At 49.1% G+C, this 13,899-nt stretch overlaps 1 protein-coding gene across 12 annotated transcripts in view; it reads left to right on the top strand.

Moving 5' to 3' along the window:
* The window catches only part of rasal2 (RAS protein activator like 2), a 44,938-nt gene that overhangs the window by 13,326 nt on the left and 17,713 nt on the right, over positions 1–13,899 (top strand). For 7 of the 12 annotated variants that reach the window (XM_044135148.1, XM_044135142.1, XM_044135146.1 and 4 more), the window contains exons 2-3: positions 6,806–6,933; positions 7,003–7,123. In XM_044135148.1, coding sequence (XP_043991083.1) covers positions 6,806–6,933; positions 7,003–7,123 — 249 coding nt within the window. Of the gene's footprint in view, positions 1–2,306; positions 2,493–6,805; positions 6,934–7,002; positions 7,124–10,118; positions 10,779–13,899 lie in introns of those variants that run through there. The other 5 variants (XM_044135153.1, XM_044135149.1, XM_044135150.1 and 2 more) reach the window with 5 other exon arrangements.

The raw sequence follows: 13,899 nt of genomic DNA on the forward strand, positions 1-13,899 counted from the left end.
ACCGTTGACCTCTGACCCCTGAAAGCCCCCCCAGCCCCCACCCATCCAGTGACTGACAGCCGAGGGGCAGAACCGGGTCTGCAGACGCTGCTGCAGTCAGCAGGTTTAAATATTAAAGAGAACCGCTGGAAAAGGTTCTGATATTTGTTCTGCTTGAAATATTCATGAAGAAACCTTTCAGTTTACCTGGTTCTGTTGAAGAGGCAGAGGTTCTGTTGTGGTCTCATCATTTGGCGAACAACCTTCCTGGTGGGTTCTGGTTGGTTCTGGTCTGAGTTCTGTAGAGCCAGTAGATCAGTTCTCCAGAGCCTTAATTATTCTATTCAGGTGCTGCAGCTGTTACGACTGGCTCAAGGTCATAACAAAAACGGGAGACCATGCAGTGGTTAAAGTGCTTAACAAAGAATATTTATTAACAAAAACAACAATGGATTGTGAATGTCGGTATCAGTGGTGTAATGCAAATGCTTGGATGTGATGTATGAGTGCATATGGAAGTGTTGAAGTGCAAAAACAAAGACAAACTCAAATGTGCAGAAGGAGGGGAGCTGAGGCCTGGCACCAAAACACAACGAGTGTCAAGCGGCAGAGTGGACGCCGAAGACGACCCAGAAGGTGAAGACGGCCAGGTTTAAATGATCTGTGCTCCAAATGAACAAATCAGCAGCACCTGTAAAGGGGAGGAGCACAAAGACCGACAACAAGGGACCTGCAACTCGGCCCATAAGGCCCAGGGCCGTAACACAGCAGAGACTAAAAGTTGCAGGACTGCGGCCCTCGAGGACTGGACCCTGATCTAAGGCTTCACTTTGCTTCAAACCGACTCCAGTCCGTTCACCTACAAACTCCGGTCCGGTTGGTGAGGTGTGAACGCTAACCGACCTCTGACCTCTGGTCCTCAGTCTGGGTTCAGTTGAACTGAACTCTGGTTCGGTTTGAATGTGAACGCCAAGTGGACCAGAGACCGCTCCAAAACCAGGAAGTGGACTACAACACAAGGCATTCTGGGTAAATCCAACCAAAGCTAACATGCTAGCCTAGCGCTAGCAGCAGAAATGTCTTCTGGTCTTCAGCCAAAGACTAAAGAGAAATCCTCCAACACTAAAATCTGACGCCTCCATCTTGTTTCCATCTGGTGAAGAAGGAAGTTGCTCTCAGTGTCTTCAGAGGTTTTTGTGTGGTTTCCTTCAGTGGTTGTTGGTGCAGCGCCCCCACAGGCCAGGAGGGGAACAGGTTGGTTTGGGTCAGAACTGCAGCAGCTGCAGGTGGTCCGGTCGACCAGCAGAACCGGGTCAACCCGACTGTCAGGAGGATGGTCCTACAGTAGGATCTGTCCATCCTGCTGAATGTTAGGATGGACAGATGGATGGACCTGGATCTGGTTCTGGATCAGAACCGTCTCAGAGGTGTGTGTGGGCGTTCAGAACCGGCCCAGTGGACATTCAGCAGGACTGTTACACCCGGTCATGTTCGGGTGTCACAGGCTGAGCTCCTGGTGGACAGCAGAACCTGCAGGTACCACCGGACCAGAACCAGTAGAACCTCACCTTCAGACTGGTTCTGAAACTCATCAGAGAACTGCAGCAGCTCTGTGTGTGTGTGTGTGTGTGAGACGATCCGCCTCCAGTTCAATGGTCCCATCTTGATAAAGCGGTGACGTGATGTAGCTGCGCCCTGATTGGCTGGGGCTGCGGTGTTTACAGGTTGCCATGGCGACGTGCAGGTCTGCAGACAGAGCCTCTCTGTTGTCCCGTCTGTGCAGCAGCCATTAACCCTTCGGGAACTCCTCTCCGGTTCCGGTCCGCTCTGGGAATCCTGCTGGGAGGTTTACCGGCAGCCGGGTAACACCTGGAGCGGATCGGACGGACCGGAACCAGAACCCGGTAAACCCAGCAGCAGCTGCTTCCCTGCTGCAGGTGAAGGTTTTTATTCCCTCAGTTTGACCTGCAGGCGGCAGCAGAACCTCCTCCGCCTCAGGTGTACGGACCGGTTCTGGTTCTGTCTGGTAATGAAACCAAAACCTGATGCCAGTTGGTGCCGGTCCAGTTTCATGTAAACATAAACAGACATGCGGCTTCAGAGGAATAGCAGACATGCCCGGAGGGGACAGGTGGGCGGCCCGGTCCGAACATTCCCTCTGGAGGCTCGGCCGGGTCCGGTTTCCCTCCGGACCGAGGAACGCTGCGGCTTAACCGGCACGTTTTATGTGCCAGCGGTTCCGACCCGACTGCAGAGAAACAACAGCCGGTCCGCTTTGTTCTGCAGCCAGTGTTTGGTTCAGATGAATCGGACCAGAATCTGACCCGGTGCAGATGAATCGGACCTGGTTCGGTCCGTCTCAGCAGCAGGAAGCCGCTCCGTCCTCCTTCCTGTCTTTGTTCGGCTCTGCGACCGGACCGGACCGGACCTTGGAGCCGCTAATCATCCGGGCCGGAGTCCCAGGAGGCAGAACCGGAGCGGGTTCTGGGTTCTGGTGGTACCAGCTGCAGCAGGTGTGGTTGAATTATTGCTCAGCCAGAAATAACCAGCTGACCGCGCGGACCCAGCTGCGGACCGGCCGGGTCCAGAACCAGTTCCTGGGGTCCAGCAGTTTAAATGATTTTAATTAAATGAAAAGAAATTAAACCAGATTCTATCAGTTCCTGTTGGACCGGTTCTGTTTGGTTCTGTCCGGTTCTGTCTGGTTCTGTCCGGTTCTGTTTGATTACCAGAACCTGCAGTAGTTGGTTCTGTGAAGCTCCTGAGTGTCTCCAGTCTAATGGGCCCATCAGAACCATCAGAACCGGCCAGCCAGCCCGTCCTCAGGAGCTGGTCTCCCTGCTGCTGTAACCCTGTGACCTCTGACCTCTGCTGAGGGGCTGTGACACGTCGCCTTCCATCACCGTCGTCCTTTGATCAGGCGGCGCCCTCTGCTGGAGGAACTGCAGCTCTGCAGCTTCCTGTGCTGCTCTAAGCAGAACAGAACCGCCTGGTCCAGAACCGCCTGGTCCAGAACCGCCTGGTCCAGATGAGCAGAACATGTGGAACCAATAGCTGCATCTGCAGCAGTTTGGGTCCAGATGTCGGACAGAAACCCGGCCAGATTGGGTCGGGTTGGTTCCTGATGTCGCCGTTTGACTCTGTGGATTTTTGCATATTAATAAATAAAAGTCAGACTTTAAAATTTTGTGGTCAGATTTGCTAAGTTTCCATGTTTCGTTTGGGGAACCAGTGGATCTCTGCCATCAGAACCAGTGGAATCTGTTCTGGACCCGCCGGTACTGAAATGTTTCCAGTTTATTCCGTGTTTCTGATTTTATGGATTTGAATCCTCAGAGGTTCATCGATTCTTTCTGCCGCTGCGTTTCTCCTTTAAGGCTCCAAACTCTGGAAGTTCAAAAACTAAAAACCGACATCGACGTGTTTAATGAGCCGAAACAAATGTTCTTCTGCGACGACAATCAGAACCGAACCAGAACCTGTAGAACGGATCGGTTCATTTTAAATCAATTTGAATATTTTAGATGAAATAGAGTTTGTCTCTGTGTTGCCCTGCGACAAACAGGTGACCTGTCCAGGTTGTCCAGGTTGCCCAGGTTGTCCAGGTTGTCCAGGTTGTCCAGGTTGCCCAGGTTGCCCAGGTTGTCCAGGTTGCCCAGGTTGTCCAGGTTGCCCAGGTTGTCCAGGTTGTCCAGGTTGCCCAGGTTGTCCAGGTTGCCCAGGTTGTCCAGGTTGTCCAGGTTGTGCAGGTTGTCCAGGTTGTCCAGGTTGTCCAGGTTGTCCAGGTTGTCCAGGTTGTCCAGGTTGTCCAGGTTGCCCAGGTTGTCCAGGTTGTCCAGGTTGCCCAGGTTGTCCAGGTTGTCCAGGTTGCCCAGGTTGTCCAGGTTGCCCAGGTTGTCCAGGTTGTGCAGGTTGTCCAGGTTGTGCAGGTTGTGCAGGTTGTCCAGGTTGTCCAGGTTGTGCAGGTTGTCCAGGTTGTCCAGGTTGCCCAGGTTGTCCAGGTTGCCCAGGTTGCCCAGGTTGTCCAGGTTGTTTGTGCAGGTTGTCCAGGTTGCCCAGGTTGCGCAGGTTGTCCAGGTTGTCCAGGTTGTGCAGGTTGTCCAGGTTGTCCAGGTTGTGCAGGTTGTCCAGGTTGTCCAGGTTGCCCAGGTTGTCCAGGTTGTCCAGGTTGCCCAGGTTGTCCAGGTTGCCCAGGTTGTCCAGGTTGCCCAGGTTGTCCAGGTTGCCCAGGTTGTCCAGGTTGTCCAGGTTGCCCAGGTTGTCCAGGTTGCCCAGGTTGTGCAGGTTGTCCAGGTTGTCCAGGTTGCCCAGGTTGTCCAGGTTGCGCAGGTTGTCCAGGTTGTCCAGGTTGTGCAGGTTGTCCAGGTTGTCCAGGTTGTGCAGGTTGTCCAGGTTGTCCAGGTTGCCCAGGTTGTCCAGGTTGCCCAGGTTGTCCAGGTTGTCCAGGTTGCCCAGGTTGTCCAGGTTGCCCAGGTTGTCCAGGTTGTCCAGGTTGCCCAGGTTGTCCAGGTTGTCCAGGTTGCCCAGGTTGTCCAGGTTGCCCAGGTTGTGCAGGTTGTCCAGGTTGTCCAGGTTGCCCAGGTTGTCCAGGTTGTCCAGGTTGCCCAGGTTGTCCAGGTTGTGCAGGTTGTCCAGGTTGTCCAGGTTGTGCAGGTTGTCCAGGTTGTCCAGGTTGCCCAGGTTGCCCAGGTTGTGCAGGTTGTCCAGGTTGTCCAGGTTGCCCAGGTTGTCCAGGTTGCCCAGGTTGTCCAGGTTGTGCAGGTTGTCCAGGTTGTCCAGGTTGTCCAGGTTGCCCAGGTTGTCCAGGTTGTGCAGGTTGTCCAGGTTGTCCAGGTTGCGCAGGTTGTCCAGGTTGCCCAGGTTGTCCAGGTTGTCCAGGTTGTCCAGGCTGCCCAGGTTGTCCAGGTTGCCCAGGTTGTCCAGGTTGTCCAGGTTGCCCAGGTTGTCCAGGTTGTCCAGGTTGCCCAGGTTGTCCAGGTTGTCCAGGTTGCCCAGGTTGTCCAGGTTGCCCAGGTTGTGCAGGTTGTCCAGGTTGTGCAGGTTGTCCAGGTTGCCCAGGTTGTCCAGGTTGCCCAGGTTGTCCAGGTTGTCCAGGTTGTGCAGGTTGTCCAGGTTGCCCAGGTTGTCCAGGTTGTGCAGGTTGTCCAGGTTGCCCAGGTTGTCCAGGTTGCCCAGGTTGTGCAGGTTGTCCAGGTTGTCCAGGTTGCCCAGGTTGTCCAGGTTGTGCAGGTTGTCCAGGTTGCCCAGGTTGTCCAGGTTGCCCAGGTTGTGCAGGTTGTCCAGGTTGTCCAGGTTGCCCAGGTTGTCCAGGTTGTGCAGGTTGCCCAGGTTGTCCAGGTTGTGCAGGTTGTCCAGGTTGCCCAGGTTGTCCAGGTTGTCCAGGTTGTGCAGGTTGTCCAGGTTGCCCAGGTTGTCCAGGTTGTCCAGGTTGCCCAGGTTGCCCAGGTTGTTTGTGCAGGTTGTCCAGGTTGCCCAGGTTGCGCAGGTTGTCCAGGTTGTCCAGGTTGTGCAGGTTGTGCAGGTTGTCCAGGTTGTCCAGGTTGTGCAGGTTGTCCAGGTTGCCCAGGTTGTCCAGGTTGTCCAGGTTGCCCAGGTTGTCCAGGTTGCCCAGGTTGTCCAGGTTGCCCAGGTTGTCCAGGTTGCCCAGGTTGTGCAGGTTGTCCAGGTTGCCCAGGTTGTCCAGGTTGCGCAGGTTGTCCAGGTTGCCCAGGTTGTCCAGGTTGCCCAGGTTGTCCAGGTTGCGCAGGTTGTCCAGGTTGCCCAGGTTGTCCAGGTTGTCCAGGTTGTCCAGGTTGCCCAGGTTGCCCAGGTTGTGCAGGTTGTCCAGGTTGCCCAGGTTGTCCAGGTTGCCCAGGTTGTCCAGGTTGCGCAGGTTGTCCAGGTTGTCCAGGTTGTCCAGGTTGCCCAGGTTGTCCAGGTTGCCCAGGTTGTCCAGGTTGCCCAGGTTGTGCAGGTTGTCCAGGTTGTCCAGGTTGTCCAGGTTGCCCAGGTTGTCCAGGTTGTGCAGGTTGTCCAGGTTGCCCAGGTTGTCCAGGTTGTCCAGGTTGCCCAGGTTGTCCAGGTTGTCCAGGTTGCCCAGGTTGTCCAGGTTGTTTGTGCAGGTTGTCCAGGTTGCCCAGGTTGTCCAGGTTGTCCAGGTTGTGCAGGTTGTCCAGGTTGTCCAGGTTGTGCAGGTTGTCCAGGTTGTCCAGGTTGCCCAGGTTGTCCAGGTTGCCCAGGTTGTGCAGGTTGCCCAGGTTGTCCAGGTTGTCCAGGTTGCCCAGGTTGTCCAGGTTGTCCAGGTTGTCCAGGTTGCCCAGGTTGCCCAGGTTGTGCAGGTTGCCCAGGTTGCCCAGGTTGCGCAGGTTGTCCAGGTTGTCCAGGTTGCCCAGGTTGTCCAGGTTGCCCAGGTTGTCCAGGTTGTCCAGGTTGCCCAGGTTGTCCAGGTTGTCCAGGTGACTCCGCCTCTCGCCCCAAACATCACCTGTAGAGGCAGCGGCTCCTCCTGACCGTTTGGGATCAAGGTGTTAGAAAATGAACGGATGAAACTGAATGAACAGAATAGTTACTAAAATAAACTTTTTCTGTTTGTTTCTGATCAATAATAACTCCTAAACATTTTGGTTTGAGGCTTTTGGCTAATTTTAATTTCCCATATTTATTAAATCTTAGTTTTTTGTGCTGAAAATCATGAAATTATTTGGAATATTAAGAGACAACTGATGAAATATCAGATTTTCATTTGTTTCTCCTGTGAGGATCAGAATGAGACGCTAAAGAAATGAATCATCTGCAAACATTTATGAGTTTCTGTGTTTCCTCTTCCTCCTCCCCTCCTCCTCTCCAGACGTGAAGGGCCCGCCGGCCCACCGTTTCTCGTGCGGTCAGAGCCCGTACTCGGACGGCGCCGCCTGGGAGCGGAGGTTCTGCATCCTGACGGACAGCCAGCTCATCCTGCTCAACAAGGACGAGGAGGTCTGTCCCACTCTGACCTTTCACCTTCCTGTTCCCCCCGCCACGCTCTGACCTCTGACCCCTCTGCAGGCCGCGGACCCCCAGGATTCCCAGGCCGACCCCTCCAGGGCCCGGAGTCTCCGCCGCACCGTCAGCGTCCCGTCAGAGGGACAGTTCCCAGAGTTTCAGCCAGAGGGCGCTGCCATGCTGGGTAGGAGCTGGGTTACCATGGTAACGGGGTGTTGCCGGTGCAGCAGGGTGATTGTGTAACCAGATTACTGAGTGTGTGTGTGTGTGTGTGTGTGTGTGGCCAAACCCAGCAGATTATTGGGATTAATGGGAACAAAGAGGCGGATGTGATGATATTCCAAACAGAGAGCAGTTGGTTTCTGGTGTGTGTGTGTGTGTGTGTGAGTGTGCGTGTGTGTGTGTGTGTGTGTGTGTGCGTGCGTGTGTGTGTGTGTGTGTGTTGAGGTCAGAGCTGTTCAGTCACAGAAATCTGTCAGATGCTTCTTTTAATCCCAATTCCTGCAATATTCTGGAGTTTATCTGGATCGGGTCCAGAACCTCTGCAGCCGGTTCTGGGTTCTAACTCTGGTTCTGTTGAACAAGGTTCTGTCTAAGGTTCTGACTACTGCAGAAGTTTCTCCTGTCTGCTGGAAGGAGAGGGCTTCACCCACAGCATCACTCTACCTTATAGGTAGTTGCCATGGAGACCAGACGAGGAGAAGCAGCATTCAGCATCTATGCACCACAAATCTGGAACAAACTTCCAGAAAACTGTAAAACAGCTGAAACACTGACTTCCTTTAAATCTGGGGTTAAAAACCAACCTGATTAGGATTTTATTTGAAACGTGATCAATTACTAATTTATTGACGGAACCTGATTTAATGTTGTGTTTTGATTATTGATTCTATGTTGCATCATTTTGTGTTTCTGTGTTTGATTTGATGTAAAGCTCTTTGAAAAGCCTTGATGCTGAAATGAGCTACAAATAAAATTAAATTGATCGATCTCCATGGCAACTGATGATTCAGCATTTTAGTCGTGACTCAGCAGCTGCTGATGTTTAACCATCATGAGGGGAACAAATAAAATCCTGCATGATAAAAACACACCATGAGGCGTTCAGGTGCAGCGCGTTGAGAGGAGGTTTCCCTCCATGAGGCGTTTGGGTGCAGCGTGTTCTTCCCAGTGTGTGTGGACAGAGGAATGTCGGAGGACAAAGCGTCCGCTGTCCGCCCCCCGCCCCGCTGACCCCCGCCCCTGTGAGACGGCGGGCCGAGGGGATTCCCACGCAGAGCTGCAGGGGTCCTGACCCGGTTTAACTGGGAACACTGGGAGGGTCTGAGTCCGTGATGAGGTCATTGATCTCTGAGGGGCATTTATATGTTAATCTGACCTTTAACAACCAGTTTTAACTGGATTTAAACTGGATTCATACTGGTTCTGTTGACTGGTTCAGACTGGGTTCTACTCAATTTGGTTCTGAGCTTTACTGGGACCAACTGGGCCTTTCCACCAGTATGAACTGGACTGGGTTTGGTGGATTTTTAACTCCTTTGTGTTTCACAACAAACTTAACTGGGAATACTGGAAATAATCCTCCTGTTGCATCAGTTCATACTGAAGCCGTGGTTATACTGGGCGAGTCACTGGTTTTACACCAGTTTCATGAACATCTTCCTGCTGGAAGTGTTCAAGTTTTAAACTGGTTTTAAAGTGGCTTCCAACTGAATTCATACTGGGAATATGGCTTCTTGTGTCACTGGTTTTAGTGGTGAGTTCAGACTGCTTACTGGTTTTACTGGTTTTAATGGGCGGTTCAGACTGGTCACTGGTTGAAATGTCTTCTGGTTCCTGCTGCTTTGACTGATTCTGGCTTGTTTTGGTTTTTACTGGTTTAACTGGTTTAATTGGAGCGTTGGGAGTTCAGAACTGACCTTCCTCCTCCTCCTCTTCCTCCTGTCAGTTCAGGTGTAATTTCAGTTCCCGGCTCGGTCTAATTACAGCGTCTGACCGTCTGACTGTCCCGCCACAAACACTCTTCCTCCTCCTCCTCCTCCTCTTCCTCGCCGTCCAAAGGAAAACATCTGGGAATCTGTTGGAGGTTCAATCCTTTAACGGCGACGAAGAATCTGGAAAATAAACTGTTTGGATTTTTGAATCATGAAATCTGAATGTGGAGCTAAATTAATGAAAGAATCTGAGATTTAAACTAGTTTCTGATCCCAGTTTGTTTTGTGTCCACACATCAATCCGGTTTGGGAATCTAAACCTTTTTTCCACACGGCTCCTGTGTGGAAATATCCCAAAGATCATCCGCCATCTTTTCCTGTGACTGGGTGAACTGGATCACCAGAAATTAGACTAATCTGGGGGATTAAATCTTTAAATAGATCAGTAAAGTTTTCCCAGGACGAGAGAAAACTGGGACGAGTTGCTCTGGGATCTTTGGGAAACCTGGAAAAGTTTCCAGATTAGTTTTAGAAGCTTTAGCTTAATGAACGTTTTCTGTTTTGGACAGATTGATGCTTACTGCCCCCTGCAGGTGGGAGGACCATCCTGCTTCTTTATGTCACATTTATTCAGCTTTAATAATAAACCCTGATGGGTTTGATTTGCTTTTCCTCTTCCTCTTCCTCCTTCTCTTCCTCTTCATCCTCCTCCTCCTCCTCCTCCTCTTCCTCCTCTTCCTCCTCTTCCTCCTCCTGGATGAAGACCCCAGTGGCTGCTTCAGTGCTGCTCAGACATCTCAGCATTCCTCTGTGGTCCTGCTCCTGTCCCGTCTCCCCACTTCCTGTTGCTGCCCTCACCTTCAAAATAAAAGCATCCTGTAGTCTGAAGTCTTCAGAATAAAAGTTAGCTGTACAAAGATGAAACCTTTTCACTACAATCAGTATTTCTAACAAACTACATTGAATATGTTATATTTGAAAAGAGGAATAAAATAAAACGAACAAATGAATTTCCAATCAAATTATTTAAAAATAATCTAACTATAATATAATCTCCGAACTTTTAGAGTTTTATCCCATTCAGATCTAAATAATCCAGATTTGTGTTTTAATCAGTTCATTAAGTCATAAATAAAAGTTTCTGTCCGTAAAACTGACAAGTTTTTCATGCAGAAACCAGTAAAGAAACACAATAATCTCCACCTGGAGGTGATGGGCTCTTTTGTGAAGGTCCAGCAGGTGGCAGAGGTGCGTCCTTGGTGCATAAAGGAGCGTAATCACAGATCCTTCCTCCCAGGATGCAACACCATGACTAACTCAATAGTGTTTCCAACTGTTATGATTCAGCTGTTCTTAATGTTCCTGTAAATATTCTGCTTTTCAACCCACATGTGAAACCATTAATTTATCCCACAGAGAAACTAAAAGTAGTAACTGAAGTGCCATGAATGTCCTGACATGCTAACAGCTCCACCAGCTGTTAGCTAGCTCTGCTAATCCACCTCATTTGCTTTAGCTGCTGCTCTTCAGCTCTCTGCTTGGCAGTTTGGTGTCGGATTTGATTCCTTCCTTCTCTCTGCTGCATCCATGAAGCCTCTTTTTCAACTCCTCTGCGATTTGGGGTCAAAGTTCAGGTGTTATTTGAGCTTTTGAGATGCTAATCAACCTCTTCCTGTTGTAAAAACAATGCCTTGTTGCCATGGTAGCGCATCATAGCAACTGTCTGAAAGGTAAAGGAGAAATAGCAGAAATCCTTCACGTGCTCACCTCGGTCTGAAGTGCCGGGCTCTTATTGTGAAGGTCTGAGCGGAAGTGAGTGTGCTGAATCGGCGGAGTCTCTCAGACTGAATGAAAATGTCTCCGGCTCGGGACACGTCCGGACCTCGGTTCTGATGGACCTCGTAGGTGAGTCCCGTCCCGTTCGCTGCTCCGAGCCCGGTGCCTGGTCACCGGAGCGCGGGCAGCCTCTGTGGCCGGCTGCGGGGCTCTGTCCTCCGGCTCTCTGCTCTCTGAAACACCGCTGAAGTAGTTGGTGTCCGGCTGCAGGAACCTGCTGCTTCCAGCCGAACTGAGCCGGTACCGGTCAGGGTTTACATTAAAGCGCAGCTAGTCTGAACCAGCACTTATCGATCCCGAACAGAACCGGACTCCAGGTTTAATCCGAGCTTCGGAACCAGAACTGCTGAGTTCGTGTTCGGTCCGTTAGGGAATCTGTTGAGATGAGTGGAGTTTTCCAGGTTCGACCCAAAAATCTGACAGTAACTGACTAAACAGGTCCGGTTCGGCTGGATTTATTCAAACGGAGTACAGTTCGAATCAGAAAGTGAACCGGTCGGTTCGGTTTAAATAAATGTTTAATTTCCCGGTCTGGTTCTGATGATGTTTTCATAATCCTGATCTGGGTCCATAAACATTTCAGTTTTAACGCTTCAATTTGTTTTATCAAGTCCAGTCACTTTTCTGCTGATTCGGCCCACATTTATCCCATTTCTGAATCCGTTCTTGGGTTTTATTCAGATTTGATCCAGTTTCAATCTGGTTCTGGTCCAGTTTCAGTCCTGGTTTTATGTAGATTTTTCTGATTTAATTCTGGTTTTATTTTCACTTCACCTTGATTTTATTCTAGTTATGTGTCACTTTTACCCCATTTCCTTATCAGGTTTATTTTTGTACTAATTATAGTAAAAATATAAATATAATACATATCTGTATTTTATTCTGATTTCATCTGGGCTTTTTCTGTTTTGAAGTCCAGTTTTATCTTGATTCAAACTAAATTTATCCCATATTTTTTACATTGTTTTTATTATTTTTGTCACTGATTTTTTTCCCTCTTTTTTGTTTTGGTTCTGAGTTATTTAGAACCGCTCCGGTTCTATTTCCTCCCAGTTTGTTTGGTTTTTAATACCAGTTTAAATCTAATTTTATTCGGTCCCATCTTGCTTTATGACAGGTGTTTTTATTTTAGTTTTGCTCTGATTTTTATGGGTTTTTCTACTTGGGTTCTAATTTTATCTGCATTATTCTGGTTTTATTCCATTGTGTTTGTGTTGACTCAGGTTTCATTGTGGTTCTGTTGGGTTCTGCTCTGTCTCGGTTTGAACTCTCGGGTTGTTCTCGTGTCCAGGAGCATCTTTTGTTTCTAAATATCATCGTTTGGATTCGTGGCACAAGGTTTTTGTCTCGGTTCAATTCTAGTTTAAATTCTCTGTTTTTTTAATCCATTTTAATAAAAACTAAATGAGCTGTGAAGGAAGTCCAAGAACTCTCAGAAACAGAATTAAAATGCTGACCCGACCTCCTCCTGTGATGGATCCAACAGAACCAGAACGTTTGGTACCCAGAACCGAGTTTCATGCTGATTTAATTTGGGGATTTTGCTGATTTTCTGTGTTTCTGTTGATTTTCTGTGTTTTGTGAGTTTGCTGGTTTTGCTGACTGTTGCCGCCGGTGATCGGGTCCAACATCCCGATCAGCTGATTTCTGGCCAGGCGAGTTTCAGAACCTGAATCCTTGTTGCTCTCAGCCAATCACAGCAGGGCTTTCATGATGTCAGCTGCAGCAAGGTGTGTCTTGTCTGCAGGTCAGTTTGGGGTTAAACTGCGTGCTGCGTTCAGGGCCGGTCATGTTAATTCAGCTGATGGAGTTGATCCAAGACCAGCCCAGCTCTTCATTTTAACAGTCCTGTTCCGGTTCTGGAGAAGTGGGTCACGTTGTCCCACACGTCCCCCGGATCAGTCCGGTTCTGACCCGGGCTGTGTGATGCTGCGGGTCGGCTCTGGAGCTCGGCGCTCTCGTTTGGGTCCTGGCTGGTCCCGGTCCAGCCCGACCCGACCCGACGGCTCTGTTAATAAATTCAGAGGAATGCCGGCGGAGGCAGAAGCAGAGCCGGTTCCTCCATTCCTTGAATATTTGCTGTGAAAGCTGAGCTCTGTGACGATGTCGGGGACGAAGCTGCTGTTTGTTTCAGGAGAAAGTTCACCAAGATTCATGGGAAACATCAGAGATGAAGAAACGGACAGCCGCCATTTTGGATGGATTCCTCAGGAGCTTCTGAGGAAAATCTCACCTGAAAACCTCATGCAGGTGTTTTTCTGTTTTCCCTCCAACCAGCTTTCTAAATTACATTTAAACTTATCAAACTATCACATTTAGACAAAATATTTATCCTGACAACATTCATGAAAGTGATACCAGTGCTGACACAAGTCAGGTGCTAAGATCATGAACGTAGCCTGAAACATGCTAACTGACATGGTTAGCTTGCTGCATTAGCAATAAACAGACCAAAAATATCTTGTTTTCTAACATTACTGTGAAAATGACAGAAACAAAATATTTAGCATACTGTGTTGGTCTTCCGGTTAACTTGAAAAATACAAAATATAGCTTAGATAGCAGCATGCTAGTAATGGCATAATAATATTAAAAATAACACTCGTATAACATTTAGCAAGCTGATGTTAGCATACAAAGGTGGTACTGATACAGGAAATGTAGTTATTATCACTACAACAAATAAATATTAGCATGCTAACATCGTCTTAAAAATGGTGCAGACAAAGCAGTTAGAGCGCCTCCATTAGCATGCTAATGCTAACATCTCTGGCTAAGGGGATTTTCTACAATAATTTCCTAAAAGCTTGAAAAATGTAATATATTAATAAAAACTGAGTGGTAATTATTTCCAAAAATATAAGACATTTTTAGCTAAAATGTTCATTAAGGTCTAAATCTTTTCTCTCTAACGTTTGTCTTTGGTATTTTTATATGTGAAACAGTAAAATTTTCCTCTTTAATATATTTTCTTTAAATTATTCATTAGTCAGAAGAACCAAAGGAAAACTGAAGGAACCGACTGGTTCTGCAGTGAGAAGATTTCAGCCTCTGGAGCAGTGAGGGCGTTCAGACTGTGGTGCATTCAGGGGCGTTCAGACTGTGGTGCATTCAGGGGCGTTCAGACTGTGGTGCATTCAGGGGCGTTCAGACTGTGGTGCATTCAGGGGCGTTCAGACTGTGGTGCATT

Source organism: Gambusia affinis, linkage group LG12, assembly GCF_019740435.1.
Source record: "Gambusia affinis linkage group LG12, SWU_Gaff_1.0, whole genome shotgun sequence".
NCBI lineage: Eukaryota > Metazoa > Chordata > Actinopteri > Cyprinodontiformes > Poeciliidae > Gambusia > Gambusia affinis.